Source organism: Nanorana parkeri, unplaced genomic scaffold (assembly GCF_000935625.1).
Source record: "Nanorana parkeri isolate BGI_ZX_2015 unplaced genomic scaffold, ASM93562v1 scaffold179, whole genome shotgun sequence".
NCBI classification, from domain to species: Eukaryota; Metazoa; Chordata; class Amphibia; order Anura; family Dicroglossidae; genus Nanorana; species Nanorana parkeri.
The window spans coordinates 952,999-972,301 of record NW_017306447.1 but is presented as its reverse complement, the minus strand read 5'-3'; the positions used below and the strand labels follow the sequence as shown (position 1 = coordinate 972,301).

The 19,303-nt window shown below is 41.1% G+C and overlaps 1 protein-coding gene across 1 annotated transcript in view; it reads left to right on the top strand.

The window, feature by feature from the left end:
* The window catches only part of PDGFRB (platelet derived growth factor receptor beta), a 53,277-nt gene that overhangs the window by 20,325 nt on the left and 13,649 nt on the right, over window positions 1-19,303 (top strand). Inside the window, exons 10-17 of the mRNA XM_018554956.1 lie at window positions 268-362; window positions 1,674-1,806; window positions 6,557-6,661; window positions 6,768-6,878; window positions 11,114-11,267; window positions 12,589-12,756; window positions 14,967-15,075; window positions 17,555-17,677. Coding sequence (XP_018410458.1) covers window positions 268-362; window positions 1,674-1,806; window positions 6,557-6,661; window positions 6,768-6,878; window positions 11,114-11,267; window positions 12,589-12,756; window positions 14,967-15,075; window positions 17,555-17,677 — 998 coding nt within the window. The remainder of the gene's footprint in view (window positions 1-267; window positions 363-1,673; window positions 1,807-6,556; window positions 6,662-6,767; window positions 6,879-11,113; window positions 11,268-12,588; window positions 12,757-14,966; window positions 15,076-17,554; window positions 17,678-19,303) is intronic.

The window sequence follows — 19,303 nt, the reverse complement described above, 5'->3', positions numbered from 1 at the left end:
GGTGCAAAAAAAAAATGTTTTTGAATGAACCATAATTGGTTAAACCTCTGCACACTAAACTAGAAGGTCTAGTTTGCAGGATCTGTGATTTTGTTGCACATTTTGTAAAGCACATTGAACTGGCCAGCTGTACGTAGTAATCCTTTTATCAGACCAATGTCTAGTCCACTTAATCATGATACATTTCTGTATATAAGGCAAATGTGCTTAATTCCACCAAATAATGGTGCTTTACAAAATATATGTCTTTCTATTCTATATCTACAGATTTGCCTTTCAAAGTTGTGTTCATATCAGCTATTGTGGGACTGATCGTCTTGGCTGTTATATTCCTTATAATACTTATCGTTCTGTGGAAAAAGGTAAGTACTGCCCATCTTCTAATATTAATTAAACATTGTGTTGTGACACTTATGGTGACAAGCAAATGTAACCATATTTCTGCAATATGTGCAGTTTTGTCTGAGCCATTCATGGCACAGAGCAAATATGATATGATTGTATCTAGGGATGTCCAGATACCAGTTCAGATACCTGTTCAGATACAAGTGCTGATACTTGGCATTTTCACGAGAACTACCAGGGTTGCAGCGGTTGCAGCTGGGACCTGGCTCTGGCGCTCCACCACTGTCCTGAAATCATTAGTCTGTATTGTTTTAGAAAAACTGTCACATGACAATAAACAAAAATGTATCAGTACTTGTATCTGTGAGGACTTGGACAAGTATCAGTACTTGTACTTGAAAAAATGGTATTGGTGCATCCCCAATATATATTTATAAAACAAATCATACAATAAAACAGAGATGCACAAATCCCAGGAGCTCCGTGTGCTCCTTACAAATGACAGCTGCCTCCTAACTTTTGAATTTTTCTCTAGTCTAGTCTTGGAGCTGGAAAGGTATCTGTACATGTACTTGTACTGAGTAAGATACTTGGTATCTGAACATCCAATACTTTTATTCCTGCAGTAGATTCACTTTGATTTAATTAACATTTTTTATTAATGATAGCAAACTGCATGATGCATAGTGTTTTAAGGCAAAAAAATCTATCAGAACTAATATTTCAGTAGATGGAAGGCAATAGTTGTTAGCTAAAAGTGGATAGGCTTCTATAGATAAATACATGTAAGGGCTCTTTTAATCACTGTCCATGCTAAACAATCAGAATATACCTTGTATTTTGTAATTATAGCTGTAATTAAGAGTGCTTACATCTTAATGGCAGCTATGGCCAACACAAGTGTAGCGCTATTGGTCCTAATCTTTTGGGTTCCTCGTCTTTCAAAAAATTTGTGAATAATATTTAAGCCCAGGGCTGGATTTACCATAAGGCACAGTAGGCACTAGATGTTTTTTCATTATAAATACAAATACAGTCATCTCATATACAAATGTTATTGCTTTAGGCTTCAAAGGTTCTTTGCCTGCAGGCTCTCTTGATGGATATCCGGTTGTTTAGATGTGACCACTGATGTGGTCCAAAAAGAGGTCTTTTTAACAGCTGTTAGAATGATCTTGCAGTCCTAGAACTGCTATCTGTTCAAAGCAATGTGTCCAGCCAAAGGTACATACTTCACCAGTTTTTTTTTTCATCTGGAGCGAATGATATTTTAAATATTCTAGTCTTGGATTGAGTAATGGTCAACAGTTTTGTTTCCTGGTCTACAGAAACCTCGCTATGAAATACGATGGAAAGTCATTGAGTCGGTCAGCTCTGATGGCCATGAGTACATCTATGTGGACCCTCTGCAACTTCCATATGACTCCAGCTGGGAGATTTCAAGAGACAAATTAGTTTTAGGTAAATGCTAAATGCAACATTAGTGGACATTGTACAGGATAGGGCTCTTCTAAAAGTTAACACATTGTGGAAAACTTCACTACTGACAAGTGTGGAGCTTACAGTTTGAGAACCTCAACCAATAAGCTGTTTTAATAGTGCAATTACTCATCAAAGGAAAATACGTATTCAAGGCCAGGGTGGGTCACACCAAAATAAGCTGACAAGCTCAGAATAGTGGTAAATCGGTCAGTGAAGTGATAGAGAGAAACAACATTGTAAACCCTAATTAAAGCATAAATCCACCCAAGCAGTCCTGTAGACTCAAAAGCAAGTGAGAAGATATCTTACCAATGTGTTCGAAATCCCCTTTTAGGCAGTTGTCAGAAGATTTCCCCTCATTTCCTGTTCTGGTAGCAAAATTATGCATTTACATATCACTTTAATTTACGGTGAAACCTGAAAGTAGTTCTAACCGTTCACCACTTTCTCTAAAACGACAAAAAAAATTGCCTTTCCTTGTACTTTAAATAGAACGTTAACATATTTATGTAAGATCGCAGTATCTTTTAAACATATGGCTCTGGAACTGCATCATCTCCCACTTAAATGACACTCCACATGTTAATATTCCCAAGCATATGCTGCCTAGAAACTATCATTTATAAATATATATTTTCATAAGCGGTGTAACTTTAAATGACATTTCAATATTTAACTGCCACCATTTCATGTTAAATCAACGTTAACATTTCAGGATTACGGCTGCAGCGGATGAATCAATACTTGGCTCTATTTTAAGGCCCAAATTCTCTGTTTTGGCAAAAGAAGCAAGAGTCAATGTCAGCTGTGTTTTTTATTTGTAAGGGCTCATTTACACGGGTGCGCACATGCCTCTAGCATGCACGCTGGGGTCCCAGGAAGGATAGGTGCTACGTGTAATTGCATGCAGCAGCCTATAGGACGTTGCTATACAAGGTTACACGCAGACCCAAACCTGCACATCTGTGTGGGTCTGGGCCCCGGCACCTGGATGCACACTGTTTGCCTCCAAGTGTAGGCACCTGGACCCACACGCATGTGCAGGTTTGGGCCTGTGTGCAACTGTGTGCAGACGCATCCTCCCATAGGATGTACATTGAGGAAGTACAGCCTATGGGCATGTTCAATAAGTAAGTTTACAGCTTTTAGATCGATGTGGCTATAAGCAGTGGAATAGAATGTATGGAAATTCAACACAGAAATACATATTTATTTTTATTTTTTTTACCCTAGATATCCTTTATTTTTTTCTTGTAGTTTTTGGCCTGGAGTTCTGCTTTAAGTGATATCTCAGGTTGTGTATTTACCGGCTTGTATCTGGTGTCCTCCAGATCGGCCTGAGGCCAGGTTCACACCTGTGCGATCCGTGATTATTTTCTAATAGCAGCCAAGTCCCGCCGGGCAGATCGCACGGTTTCCTGCCGCGATTCCGCCTGTGCAATCAAACACGGCCGCGCGTCCTGTGTCGCAAAAAAAAGGTTCCTTAATTCTGCAGAAAGCATATTGCTAAGTGCTTGAGAACATGGGGGTGGGGGGGAATTATCCAGCAATTGGTCTCTCGTTCTCTCTCTCTCGCCCCTTGTCAATACTATGATGGCTGTGAACCCTGTGCCCTTAACAATACTACAAGTGCATTTTTATATCAATATGCTTTAAAAGTCAGTATTTTAGTCCTGTCAAGGTTACCTAGCAACAACTATGACATGACACAATCCAACTGCTTCCACTTTTAATGTTACATTGTTCGTTCTCTGCACATTGGTCTATAATAATAGTACAGTTGTCATCACCTCTCTTCACACATTCCAGAACCAGTTCACTTAAAGCTGTATTGACTCATTAGCGGATTTATTGCCAGCTGCTCGTTATACTTTATTACTATTGGAAAAAGAGGCAGCATGTAGCTACATAATGGGAATGCAAATTGCTTCTTTGCAGTTAGATGGCAATAGTAAAATGAAACTGCAGTTATCATTATCTCAATGTGTTGCAAATTAGACTGCAAGGCAATGAACGGGCAAAGAGTGCCCCCAAGTGGTCAATATTGAGTATGGCGATGAGCCAGCAAGATTCAAATGAAATCAAACAGTACTTCCCCGACAATGCATAATATGTCATTTTAATGTAATTATAAACAGCACCTCTAAACCATTAATGCCACACGTTTCCATAAAAAAATTTTTATACATTCTCATAGCCTCTCACTTTCATATACTTTCCAACTTTCTAAGAGGAACAACTTTTAACACAGGCAAAGTACTATCACTATAAAAGTTTATAACTTTTAAACATAGGCAAAGTACTTGGACTGTGAAGACATAATACGCAAAACAATGTTTGATTCAAGTGTATGTCAAGATAAAACATATTTTCTTAGTTTTGGATAGAGTGGGGATGGAATAAAACCCTTGTCAGATCTGTACTGTTATCTAGCGCACCATTAGAGAGCTTTCCCCTCACTTCCTGTCCTGCTGACAGCATTTTACCAGTCAATTAGTGAGGGGAACTCACCAACAGCAACACGGACAGAAATTAAATTGCTTTTCTTTAAAAAAAATAGGGGAAGGTTAGAACCCCTGTCAGATTCCTATTTCTGTTTGTGTCCCTGTTGAAGACTTTCCTCATTTCCTGTCTGGTTAAATCATTGTCAGCTGGACAGGAAGTGGAGGTAAATTTCTCTGATAAAGCCTTGGATAGCATTAAAAATAACTCCAATAGGGATTCTAATCTTGCCCCATGCTATACAAACTCAAAAAAATGTTTTAGCTTGACATACACTGTAAGCCCACAAATGCTTTTTCATCACTGATTTTCTTTTATATGGGCATTTCAACTTATATTTAATAACATATAAGTCAGATAAACTGTTTAGTGCAGTTTAATACTGATGGTAGTTAAATAATGCATTTTTTAAATAAAAGTCTGGCTCCTTACTGTGTAATTGTAAGGTCACACTATAATAGGGACAACTGAGGAAGAGAGAGAGAGACAGAGGGATTTGGTTCTAAAAAAGGGACCGTGGGATCAAATGACAAAAAGTTGGGAGCTATGTCCCCACTAAACCATATTTTTATAATATAGAGGAGTGTTTTTATTTGTTTTTTTTTCTTTTAATACAGGTCCATTTACTTATTTTTGGTGGGTCAATGTGCATTTTAACATGCATTACATCAAGGTAGCCCATTGAAAATTAATGGGTTGCCAACACACCCTGATGTGGTAAAAATCATACCCTTTTTTTGTGATGCAACCCACTACCGTGCAGTGCCATCCACAACAAAGGCATTTAAAAAAGTGTGTTATGACGCATTCCGGTAATGTGTGCAATAAGGCATGTGTTACAATGCTGTGGAAGTGTAAATGGGTCAAAAAAGTTTTCAATAAAAACAAGAGGATTTATGCTTTAACAATACAAATATTATATGACATTTACTGTATATATAATGTTGCATGAACATTACGTAGGAAGACATAGCTCCCGCACATGTGAACAAGAGTGCAGCTCAGTATACATTCTAAAGACGTTTGTGAAGAGGAAGGTAAGAAGGTTTTATTGTAGAAGAAACATACAGGCATATTTATAAAGCAGTTAATCTGACATTGACCAAACAATAACTGCAGGCAATTTTTCCTGGTGCATGTGTTTTAATGGCAGCAATTGATTCACCATTAGCGAATGTTTGGTGAAAGTCACATTCCCCATAGTATGTCTATTTTGCAATAAAAAACCTTCCTGCTGGTAAATTTTGTTTCTTAGCTAAAGTACCGCTTTAAAGCAGAACTAAACCCACCAAATTAATTGTTTTGCAAAAATTAAGTTTTGAGTACTAAGCAGGTAGACTGATATATAGAGACTTAAAGTGGACCTTTTCCCCCGGGCCCCTTTCATTAAAAACCACATAAGCACTCAGCTCTACATGCAGGTATGAAATCATCTTACATTCATTAGTTAAGACTTTTTTTTCTTTTACTTACAATGACAGTTTTTCCACTTCCTGGTACTTAGGCATTAGTGATATAGTCCATGCCTAAAAAATGATTCCTTGGTGTTCATCTTTCATAGATGTGTATGTGATATATTATTGAAGTATAACTATGGTGCCCTGAAGAAGGGGCCCAAAAACATTTGTGTTTCATGACAAATTGTGAGAATAATTTAATAAGTTGAACTGGGATTCTATTACGTATGTGCTGGTGACTATCTGATCTACACTTTGGAGTTCCACACGGCACCATCCGTGTCATCACTATGAGCACCATCATCTTGTAAGGTCATAATGCTGTATGAGTGCAGGTATCAAATGTACCTATTGGGGATGCAGACTCTGAGGACAGGAAGTAGTGGGAAATCTCTCCAACTGGGGCTCAGAGATTAAGAAAAGCAAATTTTTAGTAAAGTGGGGAAGGGTTAGAATTTCTGACAATGATTTTATTGCTGTCTATGTTTCCTATCCAGTCAGCAACACAATGTTTGCTTACTAATTTAGTGGAGAGGAGACAAACCATTAAATCCAAATACAGCTTGTATATACCAGTGCTGAAGAATTACTAGATGTGCCATAAAACGTATTGATGATGTAATCATTTGTTAAACAAAAATCGAAAAAATTTCCTCATGTACATTCATAAAACAGGAATGCTTCTCCTACAGTACCCTCTGCACTGCCCAGAAGCATAGAAGAAATCTATTGATGCCATTGAGACATGACTATTTATTTGTTTTTTTCAGGTCGTACCCTTGGTTCTGGCGCATTTGGTAGAGTTGTTGAAGCTACAGCTCATGGATTAGGCCACGCTCAGTCCACCACAAAAGTAGCTGTGAAGATGCTGAAATGTGAGTTATGGATAAGATCCTTACATCAAAACACAAAATCGGTCATGTCTGAATCTTCTTAATATGGATGTTTATTTACACATACCCCACTAATATGTTTTCACAGCCACTGCCAGAAGCAGTGAGAAGCAGGCTCTCATGTCTGAACTGAAGATCATGAGTCATCTGGGTCCACACCTAAATATTGTCAACTTGTTAGCTGCATGTACCAAAGGAGGTAATTTATACTGTTCTATTGCTTCTATTTATGTTCGTTTGTGTACTCCAGGGCCTACAGAAGGGCTATTAAGTAGCACAGACATGTTATAATTCATAGCATCTACAGAAGATACTTAATCTAGACATTTAAATGAGTTCACAAAATATATGGGGGTATGGATATTCATAACGACATGTATACACACACATATGTAGGTTGAACTAGATGGACCGGTGTTGTCTTTCACCCTTACAAATGATGTAATTATGTAACTAGACTGTTGCATGCTGATATCTGGTTAAAGGGCCAGTCCACTCAAATCTAACAATTTAGGGGGCATTGTTTGCTAATTGCCATGTACAGACGCATACTCTGGGAGCTCCTGCATTTCACCTAGAGGACCCACATTTCAACCCTAATCAACACACTATAGGGAAAACCAGCAAGAAAGGGATTCAGAGTTCTAGTCTAGTGAGCCTCCCAACCTAGAAAAACTATAAATATATTCCTATGACTTAGAGACAGCAAGGCCTCGCCATGCTCACCCGATATGGCCCTGAAGCATGATAAGTTAAAAGCCTCCTTCCTACCTCTGTCTGAAAAACACAAAGCCTCAGGCTGATCCTTCAGTCACCGTGATTCCTCAGTCTAGGACATCGAACTAGATGATGTTGAATCCACAGGCACTCTCCAATATTTTCCTGAAATATGTTTCTCCACCTGAAAGAAGTGCTTAAAAGAGACATGGCCTCAGTAACTTCTACTATCAAAGCAGTCACAGATAAACAGTTAAAGACAAAAATTCCTACATGCTCTTGTTCCACATGGATGACCTAGAGGACTGACAATAATGCAATTGTTGCCTCAGGAAGATACCTGAGGCAATGAGCCAAGCAGACCTCCTACCAACAATCCAGATGTTGGTAGGTGTTGGAGGGTTAAACCACACAGTAGTTTTGTATCACTTAGAGATTCTGTTGGTGAGATCTCTGTGCTTGGGTTTCTGGGTCTTCACACCTGTAGTAGTTCTCCCTGTTGAGTTTTTTATTTAGTTTATAGCACACAGAATGCTACAGAAGAAGCTGGAACATGCAGAATGGACAGGAACCCCTAAAAAACAAACAATAGTATAATAAGAAATAATAGCAGAATGATTTCACTGTTGTATTGTCAAATACAAATAAGAAACCAGGAGCTTCCTCAGCCTACCAGTGTTTACTTATAACAAAAATACTGAAACTGAGTGGACCCTTTTACTGCACTGAGTTACAAGAAGTAGACAATAAGAAAAAAAAGAAAGCGTTTTTTCCTGTTTTCTCATGAAATTGGGGAAACTATTTTGAAGACCCAGTGTGCTGAAAACACAAGTTACTATGCACAATTATGGTACATAACTGAATAACAATGCACCAGTACTGCTTCTGATCCAAAATACCATGCTGGGTCAAGAACAGTCAGTATAAGCTGAAGTTAACTTTGCTAAATTTAAGTGGATTGAAACTACTGTGTGCTACTCAGGGGCAGATCCAGAATCTAGTCTCGGGATGGGCACTGCCAGAAAATAAGCCCCCCACCTGGCTCTTCCACTGCTACTGTGCGAATCTCTCTCCTCTCCCACCACCTCCTCTGTGTCCACTGCCCCCCTGTCCACTGCCCCCTGACTCTCTCCCCGGGGTACAGCGCATTCACCTGGCCTCTCCTTCTGGAATCTTTCCGCCGCTGCCAGCCTTGGGCTGTCTTTACTCACATAAATTAGGCAGCCGCATAATTTGCCTGACTGCTTTGAGTCCCGATTGTTCGGTGCAGCCAGCGGGGCCCAGCAGAGCGGCCCAGGGAAAGAGCACTAATTTTCTCAAGAGGGGGGTATCCCTGGATCCGCCACTGCAACTTTGTATAATCATTATACAGGAATGCAGAATACCACCAGCTATACATTATGCATCAAGTCAGCAATACTGAATACCCCCAGCTACAGTCTCCCAATCCCCCCTTTCCCCCCAGACCAGCCATCACCCATAGACTCCCCAGCCTCACCTAACTCTTGCAGCACCTTGGCGGCCATAGGAGTGAGCGCAGGAGAGGTCCTCACAATGACCCACACAGAAGGATGTGTTTGCCTGGCAGAGTCGGTACAGGCTCCCCCAGGCTAAAGACTTCTTACGGGTGACAGGCATTTGCACAGCCGCTTGTGTACATCCCCACACAGCTACCACTACATACAGTTGTCCCTGTCACAGAGTTTACTGCGGTTCAGTATAAAAAACCAGCACACTACAAGTAGTTTGCCGTTTTTTTACAATGAACCGCAGTACAGTCTGTGACAGTGACAGCTGTATCTACTGGTGCTACTTAAAAAACAAAAGTTGAATCTGCCTATATTTTGCTTTCCCTCCTCCCTTTTTTCCAGCTAATGAAATTTGTCAATAAAACCTTTCAGTTACCAATACAAACCTTCATTTGAGCCCAGTCATGTCATCACTGGCTTTGTGCTTCTCTATCCAATGCAGTTAGATCATGGCTGGTTGGAGGGGAAGGCAGGGTAAAGTACATAGCTTCCTGGAAAAATCGCAGAACCTTTCCTCATTACTCTTCTCAAGAGCCCTCAGCCCTGATGCAACCAGTAGTCCGGTTCTTGGCAGGAGTTTTGTCTTGATGGGTAGATATAAGTCTGGAGGAGTGGGCATTCCTATGCATACTGCATACTGCATTTGCGTAAAGACCACCCTAGGTAATGCACACATATGATGCTGAGCCGCTATGATTGAAAGAAGTGAAATCCAAATAATGAAGGTTTGCCCGGGACAGTAAGCCTGGGGTAATAAGAGCTAGAGGATGATGGACATCCTCCAGCCAGGAAATGAGACTGTGACATTTTGCTGCTTCTAATCAACACTGGGAGAAGCTCACTGTGTGCAGAGTTAACAATTTAAGTACATGAGAGAAGTTGGTACAACCGTGCAAGGTAAGGATGGATTTTAATGATAGACATTTACTTCACCCAACATACATTTTGGCACAGCAGGTATTGTGGTAAATACCAGAACTGACTTATCAATAGTCTAAGCCTGAGAATAGCCAGGAGCAAGCAGGACTTGAGATTCTTCACTCTGGTATAAAATCCACATGAGTTTACTCTTTAGGCTACCGATGGGCTATAGGGGAAGGTTGCTTGCAGTGTTCTTAAAATAGATAATGCTATATGATGTCAGAAAACCTGTCTTCAAACTCATAAAACCTTAACATTTACTTTCATAAACAGTATTAAATCAGTTATTATATTATTTTAGATTTATTGGTCCATGAATGTAAATGTATTCTGCCTTTACCACCAATGTTCACTTAACGAGTATTCATTTTAGTTATATCTCACCATGAATAGACTGTGGGACTTCATGTCCAATCAAAATTTCATTATAGTTCTGTTTAAAAATAGAAATACTTTCTAGGTTTCCTAAATGTATGGGCCTGTGTTGACGAGCTTGTGTCAATGGCATCAGTTTGACATCAGTTAGAGACAGCCATGAGATCATTAATAATTTAGCAGGTGCATTTGACCTGCAGTTTCTCTCCTTATGACCTGTATTTGACTTGCTTCAAGCAGGTTTTGCATTTCAATAAACTTGTATCGGAATTCAAGACCCAGCTGACATGAATTAAAGCGTGTCGACACAGGTTCCTAACTTCATGGTATGATTGTAGCAGTAATTATGGGTATGTGTCTCCCAGTCAAAAATAAGGCATACAGCCTTTTAAATTGTCTGTTGGCTCACCCGAACCTGATTAAGCATCAGTTACTGTTAGACCACTATTACAGTGCCTTTGCATAGGAGGTATTGTAGCTGCCTGCCTGTGTAAAATTGCACGAAAGGTATAATACAACACAACTTGTACGCACAGGAACTGTTACTTTCAAGCCTTTAAAGCAGATGTCAGGTTCAGTCTGGAAGGGCTTAATACAAGTCCTAATGGGAGTGCTGACTGTAGCTTTAAACAAGCTTTTAGAAGGTTTCAGCAAACCTTAGCCCTGATAAAAGCTTGCTAAAAGCATACAATGTTGCCCGTTTGTTAATGTAATAGCTTTTTAATAACGGCTGCCATGGAAATTTGAATCCAATTCATGCAGTCTATGTCGCTATTGAGGCAATATTTGGAGAAGAAAAAAAAGGGGGGGGGGTGGAGCTAGATATGCTTGATTATTACTTTGCCATAAATTGTATATCAAACTAAAGATGTACCATTTTTTTGGTTCCCAGGACCTACTTACATAGTGACAGAATACTGCAGGTTCGGAGACCTGGTGGATTATTTACACAGAAACAAGCACACCTTCTTGCAGTACTATGCTGACAAAAGTAGGAAAGAGAATGAGGAGTACAGTAACACTTCCACAGGAGAGAGGATGTCAAGGTAATCTTTACTTTCTTCATTCATACTAGTGAACACAAATATAAGCTTAATAATCATACTTTCTGCTTTACTAGACAGTTTATTGTAGGGACGCACTGATACCAGTTTTTCTGTACGAGTACTGATATTTTTTTTCCAGTAGTCGCTGATACTGAATCCTGATACCGGAAGTCCAATAAAGGAAGCCAGTCATTACCTTCCCCCCGGCTTCCTGATTGGCCAGAAAGCCGACTCCATACTTCCTCATCAACTGGTGACGAGGGAGCATGGAGACGGCTTCCCGGGTAATCCAGAAGCCGGGTGGTGTATCATTACACACTGCTCGGCTTCCTGGGTAATCAGAAAGCCTGCGGCGAGTCATTACATTCATTCTTTACATCCATTCTTTATTACCGAGGAAGCCGGGTGGTGTATAATGACTCGGCGCCCGGCTTCCCGTTTAGGGCAAATCAGGAAGCCGGGGGGTGGGTGATGACTCGCCGCCTGGCTTCCTGATTGGCCAGCTTCCCAACCAATCAGGAAGCCGGGCGGCGAATCAATACACAGCGCCCAGCTTCTGATTGGTTGGGAAGCCGGCTCCATGCTACCTCGTTACCAGGTGACGAGGGAGCATGGAGCCAGCTTCCTGACCAATTAGGAAGCCGAGCAGCGTGTAATGACTCGCCGCCCGGGCTTACTGATACCAGAAGTTCTGGTATCAGGATAGGCATCGGGAGCCTTTCGGCGGGTACGAGTACTCACCCAAATACGCTGTATTGGCACCGATACTGAATCCCGATACCGGAAGTCCAATTAAGGAAGTCAGGCAGCGTGTAATGACTCCCCGTCCTGCATCCTGATTGGCCGGGAAGCTGGCCAATCAGGAAGCCGGGCGGCAAGCTGTATTGGCTGATAATGAATCCCGATACCGGAAGTCCAATTAAGGAAGCCAGGCAGCGTGTAATGACTCCCCGCCCTGCATCCTGATTGGTCGGGAAGCTTGCCAATCAGGAAGCCAGGCGGCAAGTCATTACCGTTATTGGCACCAATAACGATACTAGTATCGGTATCAGTGCATCCCTAGTTTATAGTTAATTAAAACTCCAAAACAAAACATAAAGTTAGATAAATATGAATTTTAGAGCACAGGGAAGGGTGTTTCTGCTTTTTAATAAAATACAGTTGTACATGAATACATTCATTGTAAAAGTTATGTATTAGATTTCTCACCTCTTATAAATTCAGCTTGGAAACTTTGGCTGGTAGAATCAGACAGTGAGTAGATAGTGGGCAGTGGTGTTAGATCTACATTACATTCATTCTTTATCTCTCTACTTTCCAGCCACTTTTCAATCCCGGTAGACAGTGATGGAGGCTACATGGACATGAGCAAAGATGATATCTACTACGTGCCTATGCTGGACCTCAAAGAAGACATTAAATATGCAGAGATTGAGCCATCTGGTTATGGAACCACATATGAGCTGGAAAGTTACTCCACTTCTGGTCAGTGGAAATTGAGCTTCTTCAAAAACAAAAACACACATTTAAAGCCTATAGGGTTACACATACTATTAGCTCCATATTTCTCAGAAAACAAAATAGGCCATAGTTCATCAAGTTGTGTTCTAAGAAATTATCATTCATTACCAGAAACCAGAAAAAGAAATACATTTTTAGAGCTGAACTCCAGCCAGTTATAAAAACCCCCCACAATTTAGCTATGGGTCAGTGTACGCACCTGAATATTACTAGGTAGCAGCCTCTTGCAATCACTTGTACAGCAGAGCTTAGACTCAGGAAGGGAGAAGCAACTCAAAGAAGCAAATAGTTGTGCTGCAGTGCTCATGTACAAGGAGCATGCTGTTAAGAGAAGCGTGGAGAGCTTCAGACATAAAGTATGAGCTCCTCAGTTTGCTGCTTCTTTTGCTGCTTCACACAATATCATGCAAATAACAAGCCCCTGTGGTGTGAATGGGCCTTTACACAGTGGTTTGTTTTTTTGTTGCTTGTTCTACCCCAGCAGGTACTATGGTAATGTCTAGTAATGCAAAAAAATGCATCCTGGATTCCCATCTCTTCAACTTTCCCTTACCTCTTCCAGCAGTGGCGCAGTGATGAAGCAGGGAGCCTGGTAGGTAGTCATGTGACCACCCACCCAGCTTCTTGATTGGATGGGAAGCCGCAGACACGCCCACTCGCAGCTTCCCAGGCACCGAGGACTGTGGCAGTTATGTGAGGAATGAAAGTGGCAAGTGCTGCTGCGCTCTGTATCACTTAGCCAGTCACAGAGAGATCTTTGTGATCTCTGCACCGACTCAGTGACTAAAAACACAGCGCCCACTGTTTCAGTTTAATTGTTGCACTCGGGGTAATTAGGGTGTGTCCAGGCACACCCAGCACACCCTGTGTGCATGGCTTTGAAACCTATTTTCCATCTCTTTACCTTTGTCACTTATAGGCAGGAGCCTACTGCGTCTAATGGTAAATCTGGCCAGGTCACTCTCTGCAAGGAGTTTGCATGTTCTCCCTGTGCTTGCGTGGGTTTCCTCCCTGTACTCCGGTTTCCTCCCACACTCCAAAGACATGCTGGTAGGTTAATTGGTTCCTCTCTAAGTTAGCCCTCTATGTATGCCTGTGTGATAGGGACCTTAGATTGTAAGCTCCTTGAGGGTAGGGACTGATGTGAATGTAGGTGGAAAATTGTTCTTATGAATTCAAACTCAGCACACAGGCTATTCTCTAGTACATGATCTTAGTCCACCTGAATGTAAAGTGCTGTGTAAATTGTCGGCGCTATATAAATACCTGTAATAAATCAAATGTCTAAACCTATGCATCAACTGCTATACCTCAGTCCAATCAGAATAGACCCATTATGCAGTGACACACTCATCTTGAACCAGGAAAAGTAAGCCTTAGTTGCACAGCGAAACCAGTGTAATTCCAAACGTAAGACAGATATAAAAGACACAAATGAATGCAACTCTGTAATCATTAATACAGTACAGTATTTAATATATTTTAAATGCAAGCAGTAGAACTAATACTAGTACACTAATTTGGCTTAGTGCCAGCCTCTTGCAATCCTCTGTTCAGAAGAGCTCAGAATTGGGGGAAGGAGAAGCAACTCAAAAAGTCAATCAGTTGTGCAGCGGTGCATGCTGATAGAAGAAAAGAGCAGAGTAACAGAGAGATGAGCTCATCTGTCTGCTGCTTCTCCTTTCACTGTCCAGTCACAGGCTTGGAAAGGGACAAAACCCATAAGTGTTACTGAACTCCAGCAAAAATCAGGTCTCCTACCCTGCCAGATAGGGCTGTGCTGTGTGACAGGCCTTTGTAAATCTCCGGACTAAACAGATAGTAATTTAAACCGTTTGGCAGGTAAAACATCTCTAATATATGTCATTTATATGTGTGTTTAGCTCTTTGCCTGGAGTTCAGCTTTACAAAAGAGACAAAGAGGAGGGATTTCTGGCTAATTAAGATAATAGCATCCCCTTGAGGTTTATGCTTTTATTGAAGACTTTTCATTTTAAAGGTTTGATATGAGTGACAGGTTCACTTTACACATGCCACAATGAAATCCATGTCGGGTTAAAGAAAGATGCCCACTTCTCTCATCTTATATACTGTATGTGCCATCCAAATTAACACCAGTTTTTCAGATGAATAATAAACTAATGATATTTCTCTCTTTTTTAATGAAGCTAATGAAAGGACCAATTATAACACCTTGATAAATGAATCTCCAATCCTCAGTTATACCGATTTAATTGGATTTAGCTACCAAGTCGCTAACGGGATGGAATTTCTTGCTTCAAAGAATGTAAGTTTTTTCAGTTCTCTTTAAATTTCACTTTAGATTATTATTGCATTTACTGACTTGTAGTACTGAATCTATCTGTTTGGGTGACAAAGACTGCCCATTGTCATATATTTATTTGGCATTTCCTTTACTGGTGCTATATATAAAACTGCAGCCATAAAGGGAACTTCTACTGAACATATAGGCTGCCATTGATGAACTTGCCTTCTAGAAATGCTAGTTGCCTGCTTTCAGTTCAGAACTAATGGTTTATGTTGACCAGTAAGGAGATCAGGGGTTTTGACACTCCTCTGACATCACTGGTTGCTGGGTTGGCTTTAGTTATGATGTTTTTTTAAGACAGGTTAGTGATGGCAGCCGTTTTTTTCCCTTAGTGATGTTTCTGTTCAGTCATTTTAATTTTTAAGTGTATCTAATCCCAAGAGCAAAACATTTTATATATTGCAGTTTACCAGTCCATAGAAAGTGGTGGCTGCATTCTTTTTTCAGGCTTTTTACCTTTTATTTTTACCAGGCGATCCTGCCAGTAACACACTTCCTCTCCTTGGGTTATAACACTCATTTACTGTACTGCGGAGGAGCGGTGTTGACACCATTGGAAAGGAAGTGTGTTAGGACAGAACACCTCCCCCGTTTCCTCTTCTCTATAACAATTGGGTAAGGGTTTTGTTTTGTCCATAAGGCAAGGCTGATTACATTGTTGGAGATTTCAGTGCAACATTGTCAGTGGACTACAGGAAGTTAGGACTTAACTCAGGGGGCGTCCCGAGGGCGCGTGACGTCACCGGGAAGCGCGGTCATCTAATTGACACCTGCCGATGCCCATCTTAGTGATGGACGCCGGCAGAGAGAGGAGGGGACGTTCAGCCGGCTGGATGAGGTATGCCACCGTTTCACCTCCTCTCTCCTGACACTGTTGGGCTGTCGGTCCATGACCAAGTGCCCGACTTTTTAGAGGGGGTAATTGAAGAAATAGGTCACCAGCACTCAAAGAGTTTAAAAATGAATAAGTCCTTTTTATTGGACAATGGTGTCACGACAATCCAAAAGAGCCGACGTTTCGGGGCCACGCAGGGTCCCTTTCTCAAGGCAGAAGATGTGACCACACAATTGAACAATCTTCAATTGTTCTTTTTGCACGGTGCCATCCGTGGAGTTACTACAAGCACCATCTTTGTTTATTGGCCGGGACTGCTGAAAGGTGTGCGGAGAGCACCCTCACCTAACTTTTTAGAGGGGGTGACACCAAAATCACAGTCATTTTGGTGTCACCTTTCCAATGGTGTCACCCGGGTGTGGGCCGCACCCCCCTTGTGACGCCACTGACTTCACTAGATTTCTGGCAGGATAGACAGATATATTTTTGCACTTGTCCAACAGATAAAGCAAAATGCTAGAAATGTTAGATTTAACAGAACAAAAGGCTTCAAATAACAAAAGTTTGTTGACAGGGCTTACATACACATTCATTAATTTCCAGTGCTCTTGAACCAAAACTAATGATAAAACACTGCATTGCAACTATCTACTAGACTTACTTATACCATACTTTTATTTCCCAGCCCCACTACATCCACCCAAATTATGATTAGAGCCACCCAAACCTAAACTGAATACATTTAAAGGGTAGGTAAACTTGGGTGCTTTATGCACACCAGTAATACAAAAACATGAAGCTCCATTCATTGAAAGAGCTCAAATGATGCACAGTAGAATTCCATTACCTGCTGGCTATATGAACTGAATGCTCACAGGGGATGTGTTCCTATTAGTTTTTGTTGTATGTACTGTCCTCATTCGATACCTGTAGGTGGAAAATTGATCATATGAATTCAAACTCAGCACACAGGTTATTCTTTAGTACATGATCTTAGTCCATCTGAAGAGCCAGAGATCACATGTGTAGCATAAGGCCCCTTTCACATGGACCCCTTCATGATTCCAACCATTGTGACATCCATGCCATCCAGTTTTTTCCTGCATCTTGCGATGGAGGAAAAAACTGAAATTGCTGGACCCCATGTTGGTCTATAGGGAATTGGATGTAAATGGACATTTGCCAATCCACCACGTTCAGGTCCCGCAAAAGGGAACTCTAATTAATTTGTTTCTCCAGACCTAGCCAGAGTCCGGGCTAAATGGATTTAAATAGACACACATCTGTTTAGATCGGGCTGCCCATAAACTAACAGTGAGCTTCTGATCAGATCCTCCTAAAAAACTGACAGACAGACCTGATCGAAATGCCCACGTGAAATGGTCCTAGGGCAGTGATGGCGAACCTTGGCACTCCAGCTGTTTTGGAACTACAAGTCCCATGAGACATTGCAAGGCTCTGACAGCCACAGACATAACTCCTAGAGGCAGATGCATGTTGGGATATGTAGTTTTGGCACAGCTGGAGTGCCAAGGTTCGCCACCACTGTCCTAGGGTATAAGAAAGTAAATCATATATCTGATCCTGTATGTCAATCTATAGTGTGTTCATCGCGATTTGGCTGCAAGAAATGTTCTGATCTGTGAGGGGAAACTGGTGAAGATCTGTGATTTTGGACTAGCCAGAGACATCGTCAGAGACTCCAACTATATTTCCAAAGGCAACGTAAGTGTTCCTGTAAAGATCTTTATCATCATAGAAAGCTAAAGGCTACCTTTTTATTTCTATCTGTATGAGGGGTCTGGGGTGTATTTGCTTGGGGTGAATGAGTTCATTAGTGCACGTTATAATTTAGTCTATGTGAAAAAGGTTTCTGCTTTAGGAGTAGATTTACCTAGTCTTCATTTAAAGTGAACCTAAACCCAAGAACAAAAATTTCAAATATTCCACTTTACCAGTCCTTGGGCTTAGTAGCTGCATTCATTTTCTTTTTTTCGGGTTCTTGTTTCTTTCTTTTCACCCAATGATCCTGCTAGAAACACTCTTTCTGTCCTAGGCTGGCAATGCTCACTCACCATACTGGGTATCACCTAGGAGAGAACTATAGAACACCTTACCCTTTCCTCTTTTCAATAACATAGGAAGGAGGTGTTCTGTAGTGCAAAGAAATAGCCAGGGAGAAGGTAACTCATAAAACTGCAACACAGGCAAAGAGCACAGGAATTTGCCAGCTTACATGATTTCTGGCAGGATTGACAGGTATTTTTTGCATTTATCAAACGGCTATAACAAAACACCTTTATTAGTAGAGAGCAAATACGAAACATTCATTGTTATACCTTATGTACACTTTGATCTTCATAAATGAATTCCAGGCAAACATCGAAATATTAAGGGTCAATTGCATTTTAGTACAAAGTGCACTAGTCCAACTGATGCATGTTTTTTAACATTGATAAGATATTTACATAAAGCTCATTTCTGTATCTAAAAACTTGAAAAGCTCACTTTATACTGCTGCAGTGATACTGCTCTTCATGTAGGTGTGAAGGTTTGTTACAACATAAGGTGCTTCCTAAAGCACTCACATATTCCCTGCAGCCACTCAGGGCCGGATTCCCGACAAGGCCACCGAGGCCCGGCCTCGGGGCGGCCCAGGTTTGAAGTCTCCCGACGCCTGGAACATGCAGTTCTGGGCGCCGGGCGGTAATTTGTTTTCTACATTTAGCCCTGCTTTGAACAAGCAGGGCTAAATGAAGAATAGGGGAAACCACTTGTTTCTTTACAAGTGTTCTCGGCAATGTCGCCGAGATCACTTGTAATTAGACTCCAGCCGGTCCGTCCTCCCCCCGCCACCCCTCCCCGCACCTACCTCTCTCCATGCTGCGTCCTTCCGGGTCCGTCCTCTCCTCGCTGGCCGCCGACGTCTTCAGGATGGAGAGCGGTGAGCAGAGCGGCAGGGTTAAAAGTAACCCTGCAGCTCCGTGTATACAATGAGAGGGGAGAGCAGTCTTCCCCTCTCACCTGTCACAGGAGTTTCAGCACAGTGCTGTGCTGGAACTCCTGTATTGGAGGTGACAGGGTCAATAAAGAGAACCTGTCACCTCCAAATGCTATCACATAGTAACTTGTTAGTTCCTGTGTGATAGCAATAAAGTTAGGTGAATATAAGAAAAATATTTTAAAAATATGAAAGTAATTATAAATTTAAAATAAGATAAAAAATCATAAAAAAGTAAAAGATGACAAAATAAATAAAATGTAAAGTAAAAAAAAATTAAAAAGTCATAAAAAAGTTTTTAAAAAAAGAAGAACGAACAATAAAAAAATTAAAACGAGCCCTGCCACCCC